The sequence below is a fragment of the Vanellus vanellus genome (assembly GCF_965231255.1).
Source record: "Vanellus vanellus genome assembly, chromosome: 14".
Lineage (NCBI taxonomy): Eukaryota > Metazoa > Chordata > Aves > Charadriiformes > Charadriidae > Vanellus > Vanellus vanellus.
Window position 1 is genome coordinate 17,956,018 of NC_138919.1, and position 20,067 is coordinate 17,976,084.

The window sequence follows — 20,067 nt, forward strand, 5'->3', positions numbered from 1 at the left end:
TTATCATGGCTCTATTTTGACAAAATAAATTAAAAATATTTTGACACTAATTTATCCGCTCTTGTTATGACAGCTTTTAAAAAATTGTTATATTACCCCATTTTTCAGATGGGTAAATTAAACAGTGATGAAGATTGTGACTCACCAGGGTCCTTGTACTCTCCAAAGGTCTCCTTTCAAGCAAGTGGCAGGCGGGGAACTGGACATAACTTTCTTCTCATCTGAACACAGGCTCCGTTTTCGTTGGCTCTACACCAACGTCTGGTCCCAGCAGACCTGTAGGATTTTTCTCAGTTCCTTATTTTGAAGGAGGAGTTTGCATGGATTTTTTTCTATAGGGGCATCTCAAGACATTCCTAAAGGCCACTAGCAACTGTACTAGCCTCTGGGTGGGTGTGCAATGCATGCACTCACGTTCCAACCCCTTCCCGCTGCTTTGGGAGAGGTTTCCGTCTTCCATGGTTGGGGGCTCCTTGCGGTTGTGGTCCTTTGTAGTACTGCTGCAAATCATCAGAGCAGCTTTATTCCACTTTATTGCTGCTGATAAAACTAGGAACAAAAATTCCCGAGTTAGCCAGCTGGAGGTTACAGTCAGCACTTTTATTTTCGGGCACATATATAAGATTTTTCTCCTGCATATTGTCTTGTATCGGATGAGATTGGTGGCTCTTAGGATGACTCGTTCTCATGTGCCTGAGGAAGCTTCCCATGCATTCGTGGTGAATTGTTTTTTTCCAAAGTTTAGTTTACTTTTATTTATTTATATTTTTTTCAGTAGGATTTTTAAGATTCCTCATAAATTTTCACGTATATGTTGTCACAGCTATAAATTGTATTAGCAGTAATTCCTCCGTCTGTGACAAGATGACCAGTGTAGTGGATGAGGGAAAGGCTGTGGATGTTGTTTACTTGGACTTTAGTAAAGCCTTTGACACGGTTTCCCACAGCATTCTCCTGGAGAAACTGGCTGTTCGTTGCTTGGATGAGTGTACTCTTCACTGGGTAAAAAACTGGCTGGATGGACGGGCCCAGAGAGTGGTGGTGAACGGAGCTAAATCCAGTTGGTGGCCAGTCACAAGTGGTGTTCCCCAGGGCTCCTTACTGGGTCCAGTTCTCTTTAATATCTTTATCAATGACCTGGATGAGGGGATTGAGTGCACCCTCAGTAAGTTTGCAGATGACGCCAAGTTGGGCAGGAGCATTGATCTGCTGGAGAGTAGGATGGCCCTACAGAAGGATCTGGACAGGCTGCATCGATGAGTTGAGGCCAATGGTGTGAGGTTGAACACGGCCAAGTGTCCTGCGCTTGCGTCACACCAACCCCATGCAGCACTACAGGCTCGGGGCAGAGTGGCTGGAAAGCCGCCCGGCGGGGAAGGTCCTGGGGGTGTTGGTGGACAGCCAGCTGGGTATGAGCCAGCAGTGTGCCCAGGTGGCCAAGAAGGCCAACAGCATCCTGGCCTGGAGCAGGAATAGTGTGGCCAGCAGGAGTAGGGAAGGATTGTCCCACTGTATTCAGCACTGGTGAGGCCCCACCTCGAGTACTACGTTCAGTTTTGGGCGCCACAGTACAAGAAGGACATTGAGCTGCTGGAGCGTGTCCAGAGAAGGGCACTGGAGCTGGTGAGGGGTCTGGAGCACACGTGTGATGAGGAGCGGCTGAGGGCCCTGGGGGTGTTCAGCCTGGAGAAGAGGAGGCTGAGGGGAGACCTCGCTCTCTACAGCTCCCCGAAAGGAGGGGGTAGCGACGGGGGGGCAGTCTCTTCTCTCAAGGAACAGGCGATGGGACAAGAGGGAATGGCGTCAAGTTGTGCCAGGGGAGGTTTAGATTGGATATTAGGAACAAGTTCTTCCCTGAAAGGGTTATCAAGCACCGGACAGGCTGCCCAGGACAGCGGTGGAGTCGCCATCACTGGGGGTGTTTAAAAGCCGTCTAGATATGGTGCTGAGGGACATGGGTTAGTGGTGGTTTGGCAGTGTCAGGTTGATGGTTGGACTCGGTGATCTTCAAGGTCCCTTCCAACCTAGATGATTCTATGATTGTATGATTCTAATTAACCTTAGTGCTGTAAAGCGCTTCCTCAGGTGCGGAAAACTAGATTACACGTGTTAAGTCCATAAATATCGGGGTAAAAATAGTTAAGGTTTCTTTGCCTGATTTTCTTTCCTGTAAAATAACATCTTTATTTCCAAATCTAGTTAAGAAAATTTAATGCATCCTTTCTTAATGACTCTCATTTCCCGTAAAATAAAATCTATTATAAATGAATTTTCTTAACAGTTTATTAAATGTAGTCATTAGATAGTTCTTGTTGAGATCCAGCTTTCATCTGTCCATGGTAATATGCAAAAGAGGTGGCATCTAATCAAATAATTAAGCAGCTTTAATATATTATTTCATCTGAAATGACTTTTAGAAGCCTTGTAAGATAGTTAGGGAGATTCAGAGGCAGAAGTCTGTGGTAACAGGCCAGGCTGATTCAGGACCGCGTCCTGAGAGCAGCCGGACACCTTCATGGCTCACGGGAGTCCCGAGCGCTCGGCACGTCACGCAGTCGCTTTGACCTCTTCTGTTGGTCTTGGGTAAAACTTGTGGGCTACTCCGGTCAAGTAAACCCAGAATAATTAAAGTGGCCTATTTCACATATAGGTATTACAGCAAACTACCTATTGATATTTTTAAACTAGCAGCGGATTGCAGGGGTTATTGACATTTTTTGAATAAAACGGCGTTTGCAGTGAGCGTGGAGCGTGGCTCTTTCCTCCCGGCCGCGGGAGTCTGCTCTCCCCGGCTCTGCTCTCCGAGCCCGGACAGCCCACCCTTAACCCTCTGCCAGCTTTGAGAAAAGCCGTTTTCTACTCACCCATCGTCTTCCATTCAGGCTACGTTCTTGACATGGCAGAAATGCGAAAGGAAGGGTTTATGTTTTCTCTGTGTCATAAAATTCAGATGTAGGAGAATTAACACTGCTGCTCACTTCCTCAAACACGTTTAAACTATTCATCCAGTGCCCAAATACTCAAAAGAGCGGAGAGTAGTTTCGTAGCTCTAGGGAATCATTTAGTCTAGTCAGCCAAAGCCAAAATTAAAATTTAAAATGCGGTTGGCAATGATTATTAATCAATTAGCTCCAGGGAGCTGTCAAGGCTTCCTAGCCAGAGTTAGAATAACAAGCAATATTTTTGAAATAATAAAACTGTATCCTTAATAAAACTCGTCTCCTCCTTCACACGTTTATAAGTATGATGATGCCCAAAAAGGTATTAGTAATTACTTTTATATGAATAAAATTGAATTGGAGTGAGAGCCATCTGCAGGAAGCAGTAATCGGCAGATCAGCATCTTTAAGCGTAGATTACTTAAAATCTTAGTGGGGCGGTGCACATCTCGGGGTGTTAGAGGAGGAGAATCTGACGCTGTCCTGAATACCGTCGTGCACCGGCAGGTTTTGTTACGCGGTGAGAGATGCCTGAACGTAGCGGCCAAATCCAGAAAACGCGAGCGGGCTGTCAACTGCTGTACACTTTTAGGGGGATCTTGATATTTTCATTGCCTTGTCCCTTTTTAAAACTCTTCTGTAAAAAGAAGAGTGAATCATTCTGTGCAGGTTACAACGTTGGAGATTCAAATGGCCAAGGGTCTGCAAGACTCCCTGCTTCTGCCTCTGCCATACTTCCTAACATACTTCCTAACGAACGCAGCCGTGGGATGTCCAAACTGGGATGTAAAAAATGACAAAGGTGCGTCATGGGTCAGTTGGGGTTTTTTTTGAAAGCTTCTATATATGTTCTTGTGGTTGGTCCAGAATAACCCCGAATGTGGTGTCCTCTCAGATGCTCTGCAAAAGCCATCTATGCGATGGGTGATTTGAAGCGGGCTGCGCGGGGCTTCCTGGAACAAAGATGAGCTGTGTCTAATTAGCCAGCAACAGAAATACTTGGATTTCATTTGAAAAAACCAAGCCCGCAAACGCAATTTCTGCAACAGTGCACCTGGGGCTGACATCCAAATGAATAATTATCTATTCTTTAATACGGTGCCAAAAGAACTCAGTTAAGTGAAGGGGGTAGGTAAGAATTTGACAATCCGGGATGTTTTCTACCTGCCTACGGCATATTGTCACCGGAAGAGGCCAGCGCTGTCGACACGGCGAGGGGCCAGTCCTACAGCACGGGCACCAGCATCCCTTTGAGGAGGGATTTCTCCTTTCCTGGAGGCTCCAGCTGGAGCCCCTGGACATGGGAGGTACTTCTTCAGCGATGCTGCTGGCACTCAGCCTGCCGGAGTCCAACAGATTGCAGCGGGGGGGTTGCACCGCTCGCACCCCCCGAATTCCCCGAGACCACACACCGTGGTCTGAGCAGCTCCTGTTCCTCAAGGACGCGGGGAAGCCCGGTTGGGACGTCTGCGGGAGCTGGATTTGAACCTTGGGGAGAGGGAAGGAGGCCAGTCGGCTCCCTGCAACTGGGGCTGGATGTCCTGGGTGCTGAGAGCCAGAAAGGAAGGATGTGCACGGTGCTGGCACTCGGCGCGGGTAGGCGTCTCGTTAGCGTAACGAGAGAGCATTGCTTTTCCGTGTTCCAGTCGAACGTTACTCTGGAGTTTGGAACTGCAGAAGAGCACTTCTGATCTTGTCGGCTGTGGAAGTCCGTTAGGTCTTTGCAAAGGTAGAAACAGCACCGAAACAGCCAACCTGAAGTCAAATTAAAGACATCTGGTTACAAAAAAAAGCAACGCATTTTCGGCAGCGTTGCTGGTCAGAGGCCCAGCTGGATTAGACACCTTCGTAGGGCGCCAGCCTCGCTTTGTACCTTCAGGGCTTCCTGCGATAGCGTACTAGCTGGCATAATAACTGATTAACACACACTTCCGCCTCAATATACTGGGCAATAAATTGGCATTTTGGCATCCTGGCTGGTTCAAAGCAGAATCGGTCAGGCAGCGTCTTCAGGATTCACATCCTTCTCCAAGTGGTCATTTCTTCATCCTTCCTCAAAAACTTTCACTGATAAATTTTCGCATGAAACTGATTTCTCTTCCAGCGTTTTCATTCAGCATCACCGTATGGAAAGCCATGGCACTTTCATACATGGCTGGCGTTTTCTTACTAAAAGTCAAAAGGGTTTTTTTGGTTGTTTTTTGGTTTGTTTATTTTTTAGGTTTTTTGGTTTTTAAATCATTGCCAGGTTTGAGATAGGCCTTAAAAATATACAGATGTTTTTAATTACACTAGTAAATATTTGACTTCTTGTAGCAGTTTTTTGTAACTTGTCTAATTCTTCTTTCATTAACACTGTAATATTCGAAGCGTAGCCACTATAGGTATGACCCAGCACTGCTGAAACTATAGAATTTTTTCATATTGTCACCCAGAGCAAGATTAGGGCATATTAAATCTCCACTACCCACCACTAGGTGTTCGTGTGGTAGTTTTGTGGCACTGAACAGTAGAATTGAATCTTCTAGATCTCGACTTGCATCGCTTATCCTGGGGAGCAGTAAGATGCAGTGATTATTTGCTCTAGCTGAGAACCAGCCCAGAACCTGGGTGGAATGATAGTCACAAGCAGTGATTTCAGCCTCATTTCAGTCTACATGCTCTTCACATCCCTCCTTTGAAATTAATTTAAGATTAAGAAATTAACTTTTTCATTTGTTCTTAATTGTTTCATCTCTTCTGTTATTCTTTTCTTCTCTGAGATGCTAGGGGGGAGAATCTTTAAAAGTTTTAAAAGCTGATTTAAAATTTAAAAAGCAATGAAAATGAGCTACCGGTCGCAACTAAGCTTGCCTCCGCGCCTTGGCAGGAGTGCTCTGCCCCGCAGCTGGACGTGACGTGGTGTAACGGTAAGACAGAAGACAAGTGGCCATATTTGTTTTTTCTGGGTCTGGTAGCGTATCCCTCACCTGATCATCAGAAAGCGTTTATATAAATGGATCGTTGCCCGCTTTTGAAAATGATTTTACTTGCAGCTGGCTCCTTACATGATTTTCCTACAGACTATGGGGCCCTCTTTATCTCCTCGTACCCCCCAGCGTGTTCTTCACGGGAGGGAGGCATAACAGTTGTTTTCATTTTGCCTTTCCCTTGTTTCTGGTCCGGGCATCAGTGTGACCGGAATTAAGTGCGAGAAAAGCTGGACATCTGGAGGGGAGATGGGGCTTCAGCACAGCCTTGGGATAGCGCTTAGCTGTATATTCCTTGCAGGAGCAGAACAGATTGGCTGCGAAGGGCTCAAAATTCTGGTTTTTATTCTTCTTCTGTGCTAATTCAGCTCCTGCTGTCTTCTTTTTATGAATGTATGTAAAATAAACATGTTTAGCTTAGCAATATAGTAATATTCGCTGTCGTCTCTCAAGCCTACTGCTGACCTTTTTGTTATTACTGAAAACAACAGAACGTTCTCAGCGTATTTTTACTGCTATATAAATTTTCAGATCAAAATGCGATTTTGCTGCGGGCAGGCTGATACAGATATCAGCAACCAAATAACTGTACTAGAAAAAGAATTACACAGTTTTTTTTTTTCCCCAGTGGAATGGTCTTGGCATCTGCAGGTAGGTTGGTGTCTACGGCAGGTTGACAAGTTGAATCACAGGAAGGTACCCTACGTGAATTGTACCATATATGAGGGATAGGAGCTCTGCTGATGACCTGCTGGATGATTTTGAGGCATTGTTACAGTTTTCTGGGTCAACTTTCCTTTCCACTTATCGTGTGTCTCATCTGTTTATACTCGAAGCTCTTCCAGGGAACGTCTCCCGTTGCGTTTGAACAGTGCCTATGGTGGGGGAGGAAGGGGGTTTCTAGCTTGGCTGAAGCTTCAGGATGCAAACATAATATAAAACGCTACAAATAATGGCAAGTGATAAAAGTACATATAATAAAAGATACTCCGTGATAAACATTTTATGTAGATTTAATCAAAGCTTTGCTTTAAGGCACAAAGGCCCTTTCCTTTTGCTTTATAAATACTTTCTAAGAAAATTCCGTGACCTGTGTAGTTTGCTGTACTGATGCAATCAGATACAATCTGTCCTTATATTGGGCATCAGAACAAAAACGGGACACTAAAAGCACGTTTATTTCTTCCTGCATGTGTCATTCCTAAATTAAAAAAAAAAGAAAAAAAATACTTCCTCCCCTCGCCTTTTCACAAGTCTTTAGTCATTATGCTGCGTCTAAACCAGATGGAAGAATATATTAAAAATTGTTTTTAAACCACAGATTGAGAAGTGGTGCCAGGATTTTCAACCAAAAATGTGGCACTGGTTCTAAAATCTGTTGACAATTTTAGAACGTTTTCTTCTGGCAAAAGAGCTCAATTAGAGTCTCTTCTTCTCTTCCAGGAAAATAAGGAAAACCTTTATCTGAGTCATAATTTAATTAGCTTCCAAACTGGATTTGAGAATATCAGTATAAATATATTAACTTTCTCCAGGAACTGGAGTTGGAAGATAAACAGAGTCATCCATAACGCGAGAAAAACTCGGTTAAAAATAAAGGCTGTGACTCTCTCTTACATCGATATCTTGAGTCCCGCCACAGGGTAGTGTGTCTAAGATTTTAACTACAGCCATTCCGGTCACGTCTTTGAAAATCTATTTAGATTTTGGATATTTTTTCCAAATGAGGAAAATCAGCATCACACGCACTTGAAATAAGATTTCCTCTTACCTTACATGGAGCACTGCAGCGCACTGCAAGGCGGCTTTCTGCGCATGCAGGTGTTGACAAAGACATTCAAAAACTGGTTTTTTAAAAGTAAATTTGTTTTAAATGCCCCTGAGAGAAATAGAAGAAATTACGAATACCCCTAATAAAAATAAACACTTTTGCATTTCCCATTAAACAATTGTATGTGTTAAAACTGGACAAAAAGTTATTATTCCCAGTTCAGAATGTGCACTATAGGGCATATATAAAACTTCCATCCACATCCATATATTTTTTATATATCCATATATAAAAACTCCATCCATAAGATGGCTCTTTTCCCACAGGGGCGAGTTTATGCCAAATTCCTGCTCCCTCCGTGCTTCTTCCCGTGGTTCCAGGGGCCTCGGTGAGGTGCCGGGTTCCTGTGCTCACCTCGTGGCTATGAGTAGCGTTACGGCCACTGCGGAACCCACCTGGGAAGAGTGTTCAGAGCTTCCAGATTCACTCCTTGCGAGGGCAGTGGGCTTGCCCTAAACGTAAGCGCGCGGTATTTGAAAGGCGCTGCTATTGTACGCAGTGCATTGCGAAACATTACAGCAAGTCACTTGAGTGCCAAGTGTTTCAGCAAGGCTGCAAATGCCCTTAAGGGAATTTTTTCCAGTATGGTGGTTCTTTATTGAGGAAGCACCGCTTATCCACATTTTACGGATAGGGCAGTGAGTGCTGGAATGATGCCTTTTGCACCGCTTGCAGAGCGCTTGGGGAATAAAGTGCTTAACTTGGTTCCTGCAAGCCTTAATCATGTGCTGTAACTTCTGTTCGGCCTTCCGTGTGGGCCATGTGGAAGAACATAGGTGATCCTTCCAGTCCCTAAAGGGGCTCCAGGAGAGCTGGGGAGGGACTTTTGAAAAGGGCGTGCGGTGATAGGACGAAGGGGAATGGCTTCAGACTGGAAGAGGGGAGATTTAGATGAGATATTAGGAAGAAATTCTCTCCTGTGGGGGCGGTGAGCCCCTGGCGCAGGGTGCCCCGAGGAGCTGTGGCTGCCCCATCCCTGGAGGTGTTCAAGGCCCAGTTGGACGGGGCTTGGGGCAACCTGGGCTGGGGGGAGGTGGCCCTGCCCGGGGCAGGGGGGTGGAACAAGGTGGTCTTCAAGGTCCCTTCCAACCCAAACCATTCTGTGATTCTATGATTCTATGTGCTTAGAGACAGGTTTCAGGCTGATGAATAACCAAGTGTATCAAAACAGCAAAGTACCCAGATAAATGGGGCAAGAGGAATGTAACAGTTTTTGTATAGTGTTGGCAGTACGCTGTTTTTAACGCTTCCAATAGGTCTTTTCAATGTAGCCTTGAACATGGTGTAATCAACCAGATCCGTCACTCTGTCCCTCCTTGGAGATTCAGTGAAGCTTGAGAGAGGGAGGCGTAAGGGTAAATCACAGGAGAGCAAGAAGAGGCTCCACGTTGACCTGGTCCTCGGGTCTGGAGAAACCTTTGAGATTAATTCCCTGATGCCAAACCTGGGCTGTATGCTGGAGAAATTCAGATTTGGGGACAGCGTGCTTTCCCGTGGATAGCTCTTTAGGCTTGATGATGTATCTGAGGTGGGCTGGACAGTCAGTGGCCCAAAATCATGTGCAGATGCCCTTACGGCAGTGCTCTCCTGTCTTCTGGAAGCTTATCAGCAGTCACATGGCTTTATTTCTTCCCCTTTTTTTTAAGACTTGTCTCCTACCCGATAATCTTTTCAGTTGAAGGAGCAAAATGGTTGGTTCTCAGCGTAGTGCTTTTCTACACGTAGGGGATTATTAGTAATCGTGACAGCTTCGCAGGGTTTGGTCCTGGCCAGTACTCTCAGCAGATGCATTGTGTTGTCTTCCTGAATCCAATTTGTAACAATAATAATGTTTTTCTCTTACTGTGTTTCTGGAACCAATTTGACTACTTTCCCTTCCCTTCTCTTTCTACCGGGACATCCCAGAGAGCGCTCTGCCCTGCACGCTGCCATGTGTCTTCTCTTCGCCTGCTTGTGCTGCCCGTATGCCCGTGGTTTGGGAGTAGATTTGTGCCAGATTAATGTAGAGACTGAAAGTCATTCATGAGGCAGACCAGTGAGAATCTGGGGAGGCTTTTTCACATGAGACTCTCATGATGAAAACCAAAAGCTCAACGTGAGCCAGCAGTGTGCGATGGCAGCCCAGAAGGCCAACCGTACCCTGGGCTGCATCAGAGGAAGTGTGGTCGAGGGAGGAGATTCTGTCCCTCTGCTCCACTCTGGTGAGACCCCACCTGGAGTACTGCCTCCAGCTCTGGAGTCCCCAACATAAGAAGGACATGGACCTGCTGGAGCCTGTCCAGAGGAGAGCCACGAGGATGGTCCAAGGGCTGGAGCACCTCTCCTATGAGGAGAGGCTGAAAGAGTTGGGGCTGTTCAGCCTGGAGAAGAGAAGGCTCCGGGGAGACCTTATTGCCTTCCAGTCCCTAAAGGGGGCCTACAGGAGAGCTGGGGAAGGACTTTTTACTGGGGCATGCAGCGATAGGACGAGGGGGAATGGCTTTAAACTGGAAGAGGGCAGGTTCAGATTGAACATTAGGAAGAAGTTTGTCATGGTGAGGGTGGTGCGGCACTGGCACAGGTTGCCCAGAGAAGTTGTTGAGGCCCCATCCCTGGAGGTGTTCAAGGCCGGGCTGGACGTGGCCTTGGGCAACCTGAGCTGGTGGGAGGTGTCCCTGCCCATGGCAGGGGGTTGGAACGCGATGATCTTCAAGGTCCTTTCCAACCTAAACCATTCTATGATTCTGTGATTCTATGAAAGCCCAAATGTAAAATTCCCTAAGCCGCTTGACTCATTCCATTCATTTCCTCTGTATCTTCAATTACAAAGCCGTTTAGGAAGATCATTTGTACAAACATAAAAGTTCTCTTTAACTAAAGTCAACCAATGTGTTTTTTCAATGAGCTAGAGCTCGTAAGAAAGATTCAAACATTAACTGTGTAAAGAAGGCAATTAGTGTTTGTACAATATATTGAAAATTAGCCCGAGGCATACTGGAAAAATAATACATGTTCTACGCGTGTATATTTTTCATCCAATTCCATAGTTGATATTAGATCTGGCTATAGATACTTCTAAAGGCTACCAAATTAATTCAAACTTTGCAAGAGGCTGTGATTGTCTATAAAAAGTTTTTTTAAACCATAATGTGGTTGGTCATACTCTGTATATTTAATCACTCAAAGGAAAAGCCTTTTCTACTGCTGTAGTATGTCAAGGAAGCTTATCTGCATATAAACAGCAAACTGAGCCCTCTCGTGTGTTACAGAGCTTTAACTTTTGTAGCTGAAAAGTTGAGCATTTCTAAAAATGTACTAATTATGTCATTCTGATAAAAGGAGATACTCCTCTCGCTTTGTCACGGAGTGCTGCTTTCCATAGGTTTTAAAGCTGTCGTAGGAGTAGGAAAAAAGCTGTCATGGCCATAGGAATCAGTGGAAAACTTTTATTTTAATAACTGTTGGGGGGTCCCATTACAGGGAGCAGCTGCCACGTTATCTGTCTTAAAGATTGTGCATCCATTTTCGTGAGTGTTTTGCCCACAGTTCGATAGGAATTGAGGTCACGAGAGGGACCGTTTTCCTGAAGGGGGAGAAACGGGAATTGATGCAGCTGTGGATAGAGTGCCAGTTAAAAACTTGGGGGCGTTTTCTGAAAATCTGAGTACACCCATAGTCCACTAAGAAAAATGCTATTTTTTTTTTACCATACTCACTTAGCATTTTCTCACAGGACAGAGCGCAAACCAAAAGAAACGGTTTGTGAGGCTCTCATGCTAAAATGGGCACAATCGTACTTTCTGTGGTCAGTTGTGTTAAAGTATTCGTTGTTTATATGAATTATTATGGCGTATATAGAGCGAAACTTTTCGGGAAGACTAGCTGAAATTTTGTTTGTTTCTACAAGAGAATTCACTGGCGTGAAAGTCAGCGTGGGATCTGAGATGCGGGAGTAGAATGGCTTGCCTTTACATGTAGAAGAGAGCATATGGTTTTGGTAATAGGCTAATAAGAGCAATTAACCTTATAGTGCACTCATTTGTTGGTCTCAGTTGTTTATAAACTAGGTAGTAAAGATATTTTAACATCCTATAGCTTTATAGGAGATTAGTGAAATCAGGCTGTGTTTTTCCAAGTTAGTGCCTAACAGTACTCAGGTGATAGCGTAAGTGATAGAAATGTAAAATTAGCGGAGAATAAAGTATTCAGGGCACGATGCGGTGTGTCTGACCAATGCATATAATCACAAACTTATAAATGCGTAGTATAGTTTAAAGAAATAAAAACACGTGCTAAAGGTTTTCTTTAGAAGAGGGACTGTTTTCACAGGATGCGGTCACAGATCTGTCATTCAGCTTGTTCTTGTCGCCTTGCAAAAATTATCATGTAAACTGTTTCCAGGCTTATTTAACGTAAAAAAGAATGTTAAGCTCACCTCCTTCTCCGTGCCGTGCAAATAGCCAGCGTTTCGCAGAACATCTTCCCTGCAATTGTGCAGGAGGATGAACCTCGTAAAAGAATGGGTTTCTTTCAACGGCCAGCACCATCGTTGTCTTCTTTTTTTGGAAGGACTTGTAGAAGTTACGTCACTTCCTGCAGAAGTTCCAATTTCTCAGTTAGGAGCGCCTGCGTTTGCCCGGCAAACAGAGAAATGGGGTACCAGTGAGCAAGTAGTTTGCCCCACAAGCTGCACCCACAGGAAAAGCCCTTTTTATTTCATTCTCTGTCGTCTCTTCGCGTTACGCGTGGTGTCATTTTCACAGTCGTTGTTGCCCAGTTGGGCACCTTGCTGCGAAGGCAAGCGACGCCGAGGGGTGAATGACCGTTGTCTGGCGAGTACTTTGGTTCCTAGGCTGGTGGTGATGGGAGAAGGATGGTTTCTCCAGAATAATATTTTTTTATTTGCTTCTGTAACTTCTGGCAGTCAGCTTTGGGGCTCCTGCTTTTGTGCAATATTTGTTTTGCAAACTTTTGCCTTTGTATTGACAGTGCCCCAGAAAAGGCTTCTAAATCAGTTCATTTATGGGTATAATTTGAGCGTGTAATATATGACATATTGTGGTTATTAGTGTTTTGTCTGCCCTTCCCGGTGTACTGTTACTTGTCTCATTTTTACCTTATCGGTTGGTTACAGACATTTTTATTGAGTTTCGTTAGTGATAACCCTAGCGAGTTTTTGCTACTTTTTCTTTATCCTGAATTTGAAAGCCAAGACAATGATTTTTTTCTTTTGGGTTTTCTGCAGAGACTTCCATGAAAGTCTTCTGTACAAATTTGTGGTCTTGTTTTTTTTTTTTTTTTTTCTCTTTCATTAAATTGACTGAACAATTGTATTTGCTGGTGCAGCATTCACCGAATATGAGGACCCTTTTGCTTTATTAGACTTGACAGTGTTTAAACAATACTAATTCTCATACCCAGCTGGCTTTTCAATTGATTTCTGTGCTCTCTGTTGCTGCGTAAAACAAGCCGGAACATTAAAGACATCTTGTGTGCTACCCTCTGGAGACTTGTTTTTCTTTAGAGAAAAGTCAAATAAGTGTAAAATTTTCTGGTTTTTCTCCTCACGTACTTTCTTCTGGCTCTTTAAATGATATTTCAGTGTACTGACAAATTTTGTACATGTTAAGATGCTAATTTTCAAGCGCATTTTTTCAAGAGCAGTCTTAATTTTATAGTGAGATTTGCTAGTTTGCTCATTCGTTTATAGAAATAAATGTCTCTTTCTTCATCTCAAACTGAATATACCAGCTTTAAAATCATGTTCCAGATGCAGATAAATGTGCCGTTGTAACCCAGCTAAAATTTTGCATATTTAAAAATGTGTTCGCTAAACAGTCAGAGAACATTTGCAGATGTTAATCATTTGTTCTACCCGCTCACTCGTAACAGTAGTGAGGCGGCCTGAAGTTTTGAGCTGAATATTGGAATCTGAATTCCTGGGGAGAGCGAGACATAAAAAGCATTTTTCTGTCCTGTAAACGTCAAGATTTAAGTCACACCTGTAGACAAATCCAAGCCTTAAAACACATGGTCCTGAAGGATGAGTTTGCTCTGCTCTGGACGGGCGGGAGTTGCCCCGGGATGGGCTTCGGCCGTCGCGGAGGTGACCGTTCTGGAACCACTCGCTCCTTCCAGTCCTCGAGAGGCTGTTTAATTTCATAGCGATTTCGGTTTGTTGTGAAATAGCAGCTTTCTGAAACCCAAACGTGATTCCTCCTCCGCTCCACCTCCCCACACGCGCAGGCAGCCCTGCAGCTGGGGGATTTGGGATTTGGGGCCCTCGGTTGTCGTGGCTCAAGTGAGGCCAATCACCTCTCGTAAAGGCCTGGTCACAGCTGAGGAGTGGGGTTTGGTCTTTAACTTCAAAGAATCGGTGCTTTCTGATGAAAATTCGTAACATTCTTGTCTTGCATAATGTCTTCCTGTAATCGTTTTGCGCTTTTTGCACGCAAGCCAGGTCACCGTCCCTCGTGTTCTTTTGTGCCACTGGTGTGAAATGTGTGCTGGTGCCCCTTCATACAGCATCATGGAACTCCGCGTGGCGGGCACAAAGTCACGTGCAGTCATTGTAGCCAATATTTTATGAATAATGAGTGTTTCGATCCCGCAGTACGTCATTTGAGCAATTTTTTTTTTTTTTCCTTTTTACATTTCCTGCAGCTGGTCTGAAAACCCAGGGCAGTGGAAGTTTCAAAAGACGAGACAAACCTGGCTTCTCCTGCACATGTATGATAAAGAGAAGGTTTGTATTAGCGCCGCTTTTTCTCAGAACAAATACGATACAAAGGTTTATACGTTAGTTGCAGCTGTTCTTTATTAACCGAAATTTGCTAGCAGTAGCCACGCACTTTTCTAATAATTTTTTAATAATTTATAAATCCGCTGCTTTGTTTTTAACCAAAATGCTGAGTTGCTTGGAATTAATCTTTTTATTTTGCCGGTGACCGTTCTCCTGTGTATGCTCGATTTTTATACTTGATGTATATCAAGCATAGATAAATAGAGCAGATTCATGTTTTATATGAATCTGGAGATTACTGAGAGTTTGAGTCAGAGCCTTAATCTGAATTTCTGAGTGTGGAACCCGATACTGTAATCCGGGATTCTCATATTGCTCCAGTGCTCTCTGGCTCCGTATGAGACGTACGGCCGTGTTGCTAAGATGTTAAAATAGCTTTCTCATTAAACTATAAGTGAATCCTGATGTTGATTGTAAAAAGCATAAAGCATAGCCAGAAGCCAGCCTTCCGTCATTACCGAAACCCAGCCATTCCACAACTTAAAAAAACCCCCAACATAGATTGAATTTCCAATAAGCGTCTGCCCGTGGTGGTACCGAGCGGGGGTTTGAGGGCATTCCGTGCGTTGTGTAATAGAACAAACATCTGCCCGTTTGCACAGCGCCTTGCTTATTGATTCGTCGCGGTGACATTCAGTTAGTTTTTGCTGATACTGTGCGTGCACTGAAATGTTTAAGCATACCAACCTTCCCGACCCAAATTACTCAGCGGCTCTTAAGCCGGTCACCTGGCATGGGGTGTTACCTTTTACGATTAAAAATACTTTTAGAGAACCAGGTAACTAAAAGCAGAGTTTCCTGAAGGCAAAAATGTTCACACAGTGTAATAATTTAGAAAGATTAGTTGCAGACTGCAAATTTGATTGTAGGTATCTGGGTTGTTTGCACTGTCTCCTATTTTTAAGTTTCTCCTTTAAACGTCTTTATCAACCTTTCAAAATCAATGTATGCTCTTTAGAGCTACCTAGAAATTGTTTTACAGGCAGAATGATGTTTTTACTCTTTTACCTGTTTACTTTGGGGTTTGTGTTGAAATACACTGGGAAATAATTAACCATAAGTAGCATTTGTTTCATGTATCAAGACACAGCTTAACTCCTTATTTCTCAACGCTGAAATGAGACTGCCTTTCTCTTTTTTAAAAAAATCCGATGAAAGTGCCGTGATTTATCTAAATTCACACATTTTGTAGTTTAATCATCAGAGATGCATTGAATATGAGCTTTAGATAATGATTAACATCTGCATCTAGATTCAGTAAAGTCAGGAGAACTGCTCAAGTGCTTATAATTAAGCACATGATGAAGTCTCTTTCTTCATCAGGACTGTAGGCAGGGCAGACCAGCTTCTTTTGAATATTTTTTTTTTTATAGCCAAATCCGACTTCCTGCCCGTTAGAGAATCAGATCCGTTGGATATCCAAGCATGACTAAAATACAAAAGGGGACATGAGTTTCTTCCCTGCCTAAGCCGCATCTTTGATCTCCTGGTGTCACTTGGATGCCTACTGAAAAGCCATGCAAAGGAGCGGATTGAGCTTCCTGTACCGATAAGCCTCTTTCTGTGAGAAATAAGTTGAGGTTTTAAAGTCCTTTGCGACACGAGGGTGTTTTAAGTCCCTTTAAGATCCATCTGGTGGTTGGCTGACAGCTCCCCAGCCAAGGCCGTATACCTACGCTGTACATTCGTCTCCGGGACCCAGTGTAAAATAAACACTACGTCATTTGTTGATCTTTGTCATCCGGCATGGCATTTGTGGAAAGTGAGTGTCTCAGCTGTCTCCAGCTTCTGGACTGCAGAGCCGGAGGGGTCCCTGAAGCTCCCGCAGCAGCCGCTGGGAGCAGCCCGCTCGGCAGCATCGGCTGCTAGCTCCGTTGGCTTTGCAAAATACGTGGGCGCCTGTGAGTCTAAAAAGTCCGAAAACTCTTGAGTTACATAGTGTAACTTCGAAGTGCCAACTGCTCTTTTCCCGATGCTATTTTGTAGTGTTCCCCCCCCCCCAGCCCTTTTCCCGATGCCGGTAATTGTTTCACCTTGGGCTATTTCCATATTAGCCGGCCCCAGCGCACGTTAGCCAGCGAGAAGAGCGGCGAGGTTAGTGTGTGAGGGAGAAGAAGAAACAAGGAAAAGGTCAAAACAGTTTAACAAAAGAATAATAATAAAATCCCGCGAGCATCACTTCCACTTGCCAGAGCCGTGGTGGGAGATCTTGATATCCAATTTCAAGCCGGCCCAAAAGCTGAGCTTAGAAGAAGGATTGTGTTCCTTCTTGTAAAACCTCACCAAGAGCACCTGAAATTTCAGCTCTTGCACTACTCTATCCGAAGAATTAGAATTTGGATTTCGTTAGCTTTTTGCTGGCGCTTTCTGTGTTCCAGTCGTCGCTATGACTCCGCTGTGTGTGTAAGTTAGGGGGAAATGCGATGTTCCCTTGCCTCCGTGGTACTGTCGCGTAAGCTCTCGCTGAAATAAACCGAAGAGCTGTGTTAAAGAAAAAAAATCAGACTTTTCCAACACTTGAGCACTTATCCTTAGGGCCAAATGCGAAATGTTTTCAAGGCTTCAGGCAGCCACATGTCTGTCTGCACACTTTGTATTTCTAAATTTAGCGGAGGCTTTTAATTGCCCCTTCAAGCACTTTGCTTAAAGGATGTAATAACAACTGTAATTCCACAGAGTGAGGTATGACTATGCCACGAGAACAAGAGGTGTAAATTATGTAGATGATTTGGCCAAGCTTTGAAACAGAGAAATGTTGCTGAGCTTCAAAAACCCGGTACTGAGCATCTGCGTTAAAGGAGCACTATCATGCCGAAATTATTTGTGTCTGAATGTCTTTGGCTGTTACTAGTACCAGTTTACTGTGAGTCAAAAGGTTTCCAAAATACAGACATTTTTCCCTATGTTTAAATGTGTTTGATTTGTATATTGTAGCAACACTTCATATATCATCCGTTTCAGTGTTAGTCACTGTAAAATTAATATTTTTTTGTAGATCTGTATTGTTTCTTTAATGCAAGAGCGTTTGTGTGAAGAATTAGAAGGTTTTCTGTAGCGCATAAGTGATGAGGCTGAATGCAGGCGTTAGTTTTGATTTATTACTTTGTAATATCCCTGATTGATGAAGGCAGTGTTGGAATATTCTTTCTTCCTCTTCTCTTGGAGTGATAGAAGTCTTAGTGATCAAAGTTACGCTGCCAAATGTCGATGGAGAAATAAGTTGTAAATTAAGTATCTGTTGAAGCTCTGTCGTCTCTGAAATGTTGATACTTTGCAGAATTGAAACAGCCCTCGAATAATTAATCTCCAGTCCTTTAAATACTTACGTATGTGTTTAACTTGACTCATGTCGAGCATGCCTTTTAAAGTTATATGTGTAAAGTTAAACATGGAGAAAAATATTTGCAGGATGAGGTCATTCTAACATCTCCTGATTCACAGCAAAAATATCCTCTTATTGGCTGAAACCTGTTCCACAGATACGCAACATAAAGTTAAGATATGCGTCAACGTAGATCAGTTCACCTAATACTTTTGGAAACGGGTTGGTTTCAAATACGGAATAAATCATTCAAAAGTCTTTGCTAGGTTATTGCCAAGATTATTTAATGTAACGATCATTTCAATCGTATGCCGTACCAGATAAGCTAAAATTTAACCTGTGACTAGTTAATTAGAAAGGGAGCGGAACGGGGGTAATGCAACTGTAGATGACTAAACTGCTTTTAATGTTAGAGATGTTGGTAGAGCCTATCAGTTTTAGTCAGCATGATTTAAAAATTATTTCCATATGTCTGAATTCAATTTGTTTTTCAAATTAAATTCTATCCCTTTGTATAAGCATTCTGTCAAAGTGCTTGATGGTGGGTGGTATCTCATCTTAGCAAACACATCATTTTGGGTGGGGGCGAGGGTAATTCCGGCAAAGTCCTTTCCTCAGACATGTGCACACAATTCTCCCTGAACTTACTAAGGTTTGCATACACGTTTCCAAGAGAAAAATTTGGCTAGTGGGTTTTTTTTCTCCCAGCCACCCTCGCAGCCTTGAGCTCACTGTCAGGGAGCGCTTGCGTTTGCTGAGCAGCATTTCCACATCTGCTTAGAATTTCCTCTCAGATGCTTCGCCCATCTGAGCACATGACGGTCCTCCACCGCGGTCCATCTGTCCCTCCCGGGCAGCTTCAGCCTCGGCGAGAAGCTCTTCCAGGGGGAGGCGGGTGTTGGCGAACGCAAGAGCCCGTGCGCTTCTTCTCGTTATCTTTCAGGTGATGGTTTGACATGATTGGGAATGAGAGAGAAGAAAATAAAGCAGGTTTGGTTGTTGTTTTTTTTTTTCTTCCATGTTTTTTTCTTTTAAAGGTTCCCGACAAGTATTTCACCATTTTACTGGATTATCTGCAAGGGCTTCAAGGCGGGGCGCGAGACATAACCGTGCAGAAGGCTGAAGCTTTTATGAAGGAATTGGATGGTTCCGATGCAGAAGACCCAAACCTGCTGGAGAAGTGCGAGCGCATACGACAAGTCCTGCAGCTGCTGTCCTGAGCGTATTTTTGTGTCGTAATGGTTGTCTGGGGGAGGGAAGGATGGGCTGTCAGATACAGAGACTGAGCTGTAAAGACGTATTTTCTAATAGGAATCCTAATACTAAATTTTTCAGATTTTGTACCCATAATTTCCTCCAATTGCAAATATTTACCGTGTTTTGAGGTGATGAAACAAGCGTAACGTATTTGGTCCAGAGACATGCTATTAAAAGTAATTTTACTGGGTATCATTAGAAAAATAAACCTCTCTTTCCTGTTCGTTTTTCTGCAGTTCCCCCTGTAATTACTGTTAAATAAGAGGAGCTTTGCAGTTCTTAATAAGAAGAGCAAAGGAAGCAGCAGAAAGCCTGGAGTCTTTTTTACAACAGCAGCTTTTAAAACGAGCGCCCAGCCCAGTGCTTGCTTGGCCGGCTGGGAGGGACCCCTCCCCGCGTTCGGAGCGTGTCGCTGGGATTCGGGAACGGTGGGGCTCGGTCCGTCGGCCACGGGCTGTGCAGCGCAGCTGCTTATTTGCACTTCACACGGTGACAGCAGCAGCTTTGCTAGTTTGCTTTTCGTATTTTCAAGTCTTCAAATGCATTATGGCGGTTGTTTAGATATTCAGATATTCTGGACAGGAACGGGCCAAATCCTTTGACTATATGTAGTGAAATCATCTGGTGGCACCTAAACTTCCCCTACGATGAGAAGTGCTGCGCCGCAGCCGTCCCTCTCTATCCAGCCTGCCAATTCATCTTTCTCTTGTAACTGGCGTCCAAAAGAGTTCATTTGTGTTCGTTCGCTTTGACGTGGGACATTTGTTTCCTGTGAACGTGCTGAAAATGGGGCTTTCAAGTGAAAACCAAGGACATTAATTACTCCAAAGTTGGGTGATTGGCTTATTTAATAACACTTGTATTCAGTCAGCGTTCTTGACGTGATTCTTTAATGTTTCTGCAAACACGGTTCATACTTTATTAATAACAACTATATGAAATGTGTAGTGTTTTAGAAGAGAGGCTGT

General features: G+C 43.9%; 1 protein-coding gene across 3 annotated transcripts in view; it reads left to right on the forward strand.

Moving 5' to 3' along the window:
* Positions 1–20,067, forward strand: part of CHLSN (cholesin) — a 152,323-nt gene that overhangs the window by 120,751 nt on the left and 11,505 nt on the right. For 2 of the 3 annotated variants that reach the window (XM_082490388.1, XM_082490389.1), the window contains exon 4: positions 14,382–14,463. In XM_082490388.1, the coding sequence (XP_082346514.1) occupies positions 14,382–14,463 (82 nt within the window). Of the gene's footprint in view, positions 1–14,381; positions 14,464–18,879; positions 19,346–20,067 lie in introns of those variants that run through there. The other variant, XM_082490387.1, reaches the window with a different exon arrangement.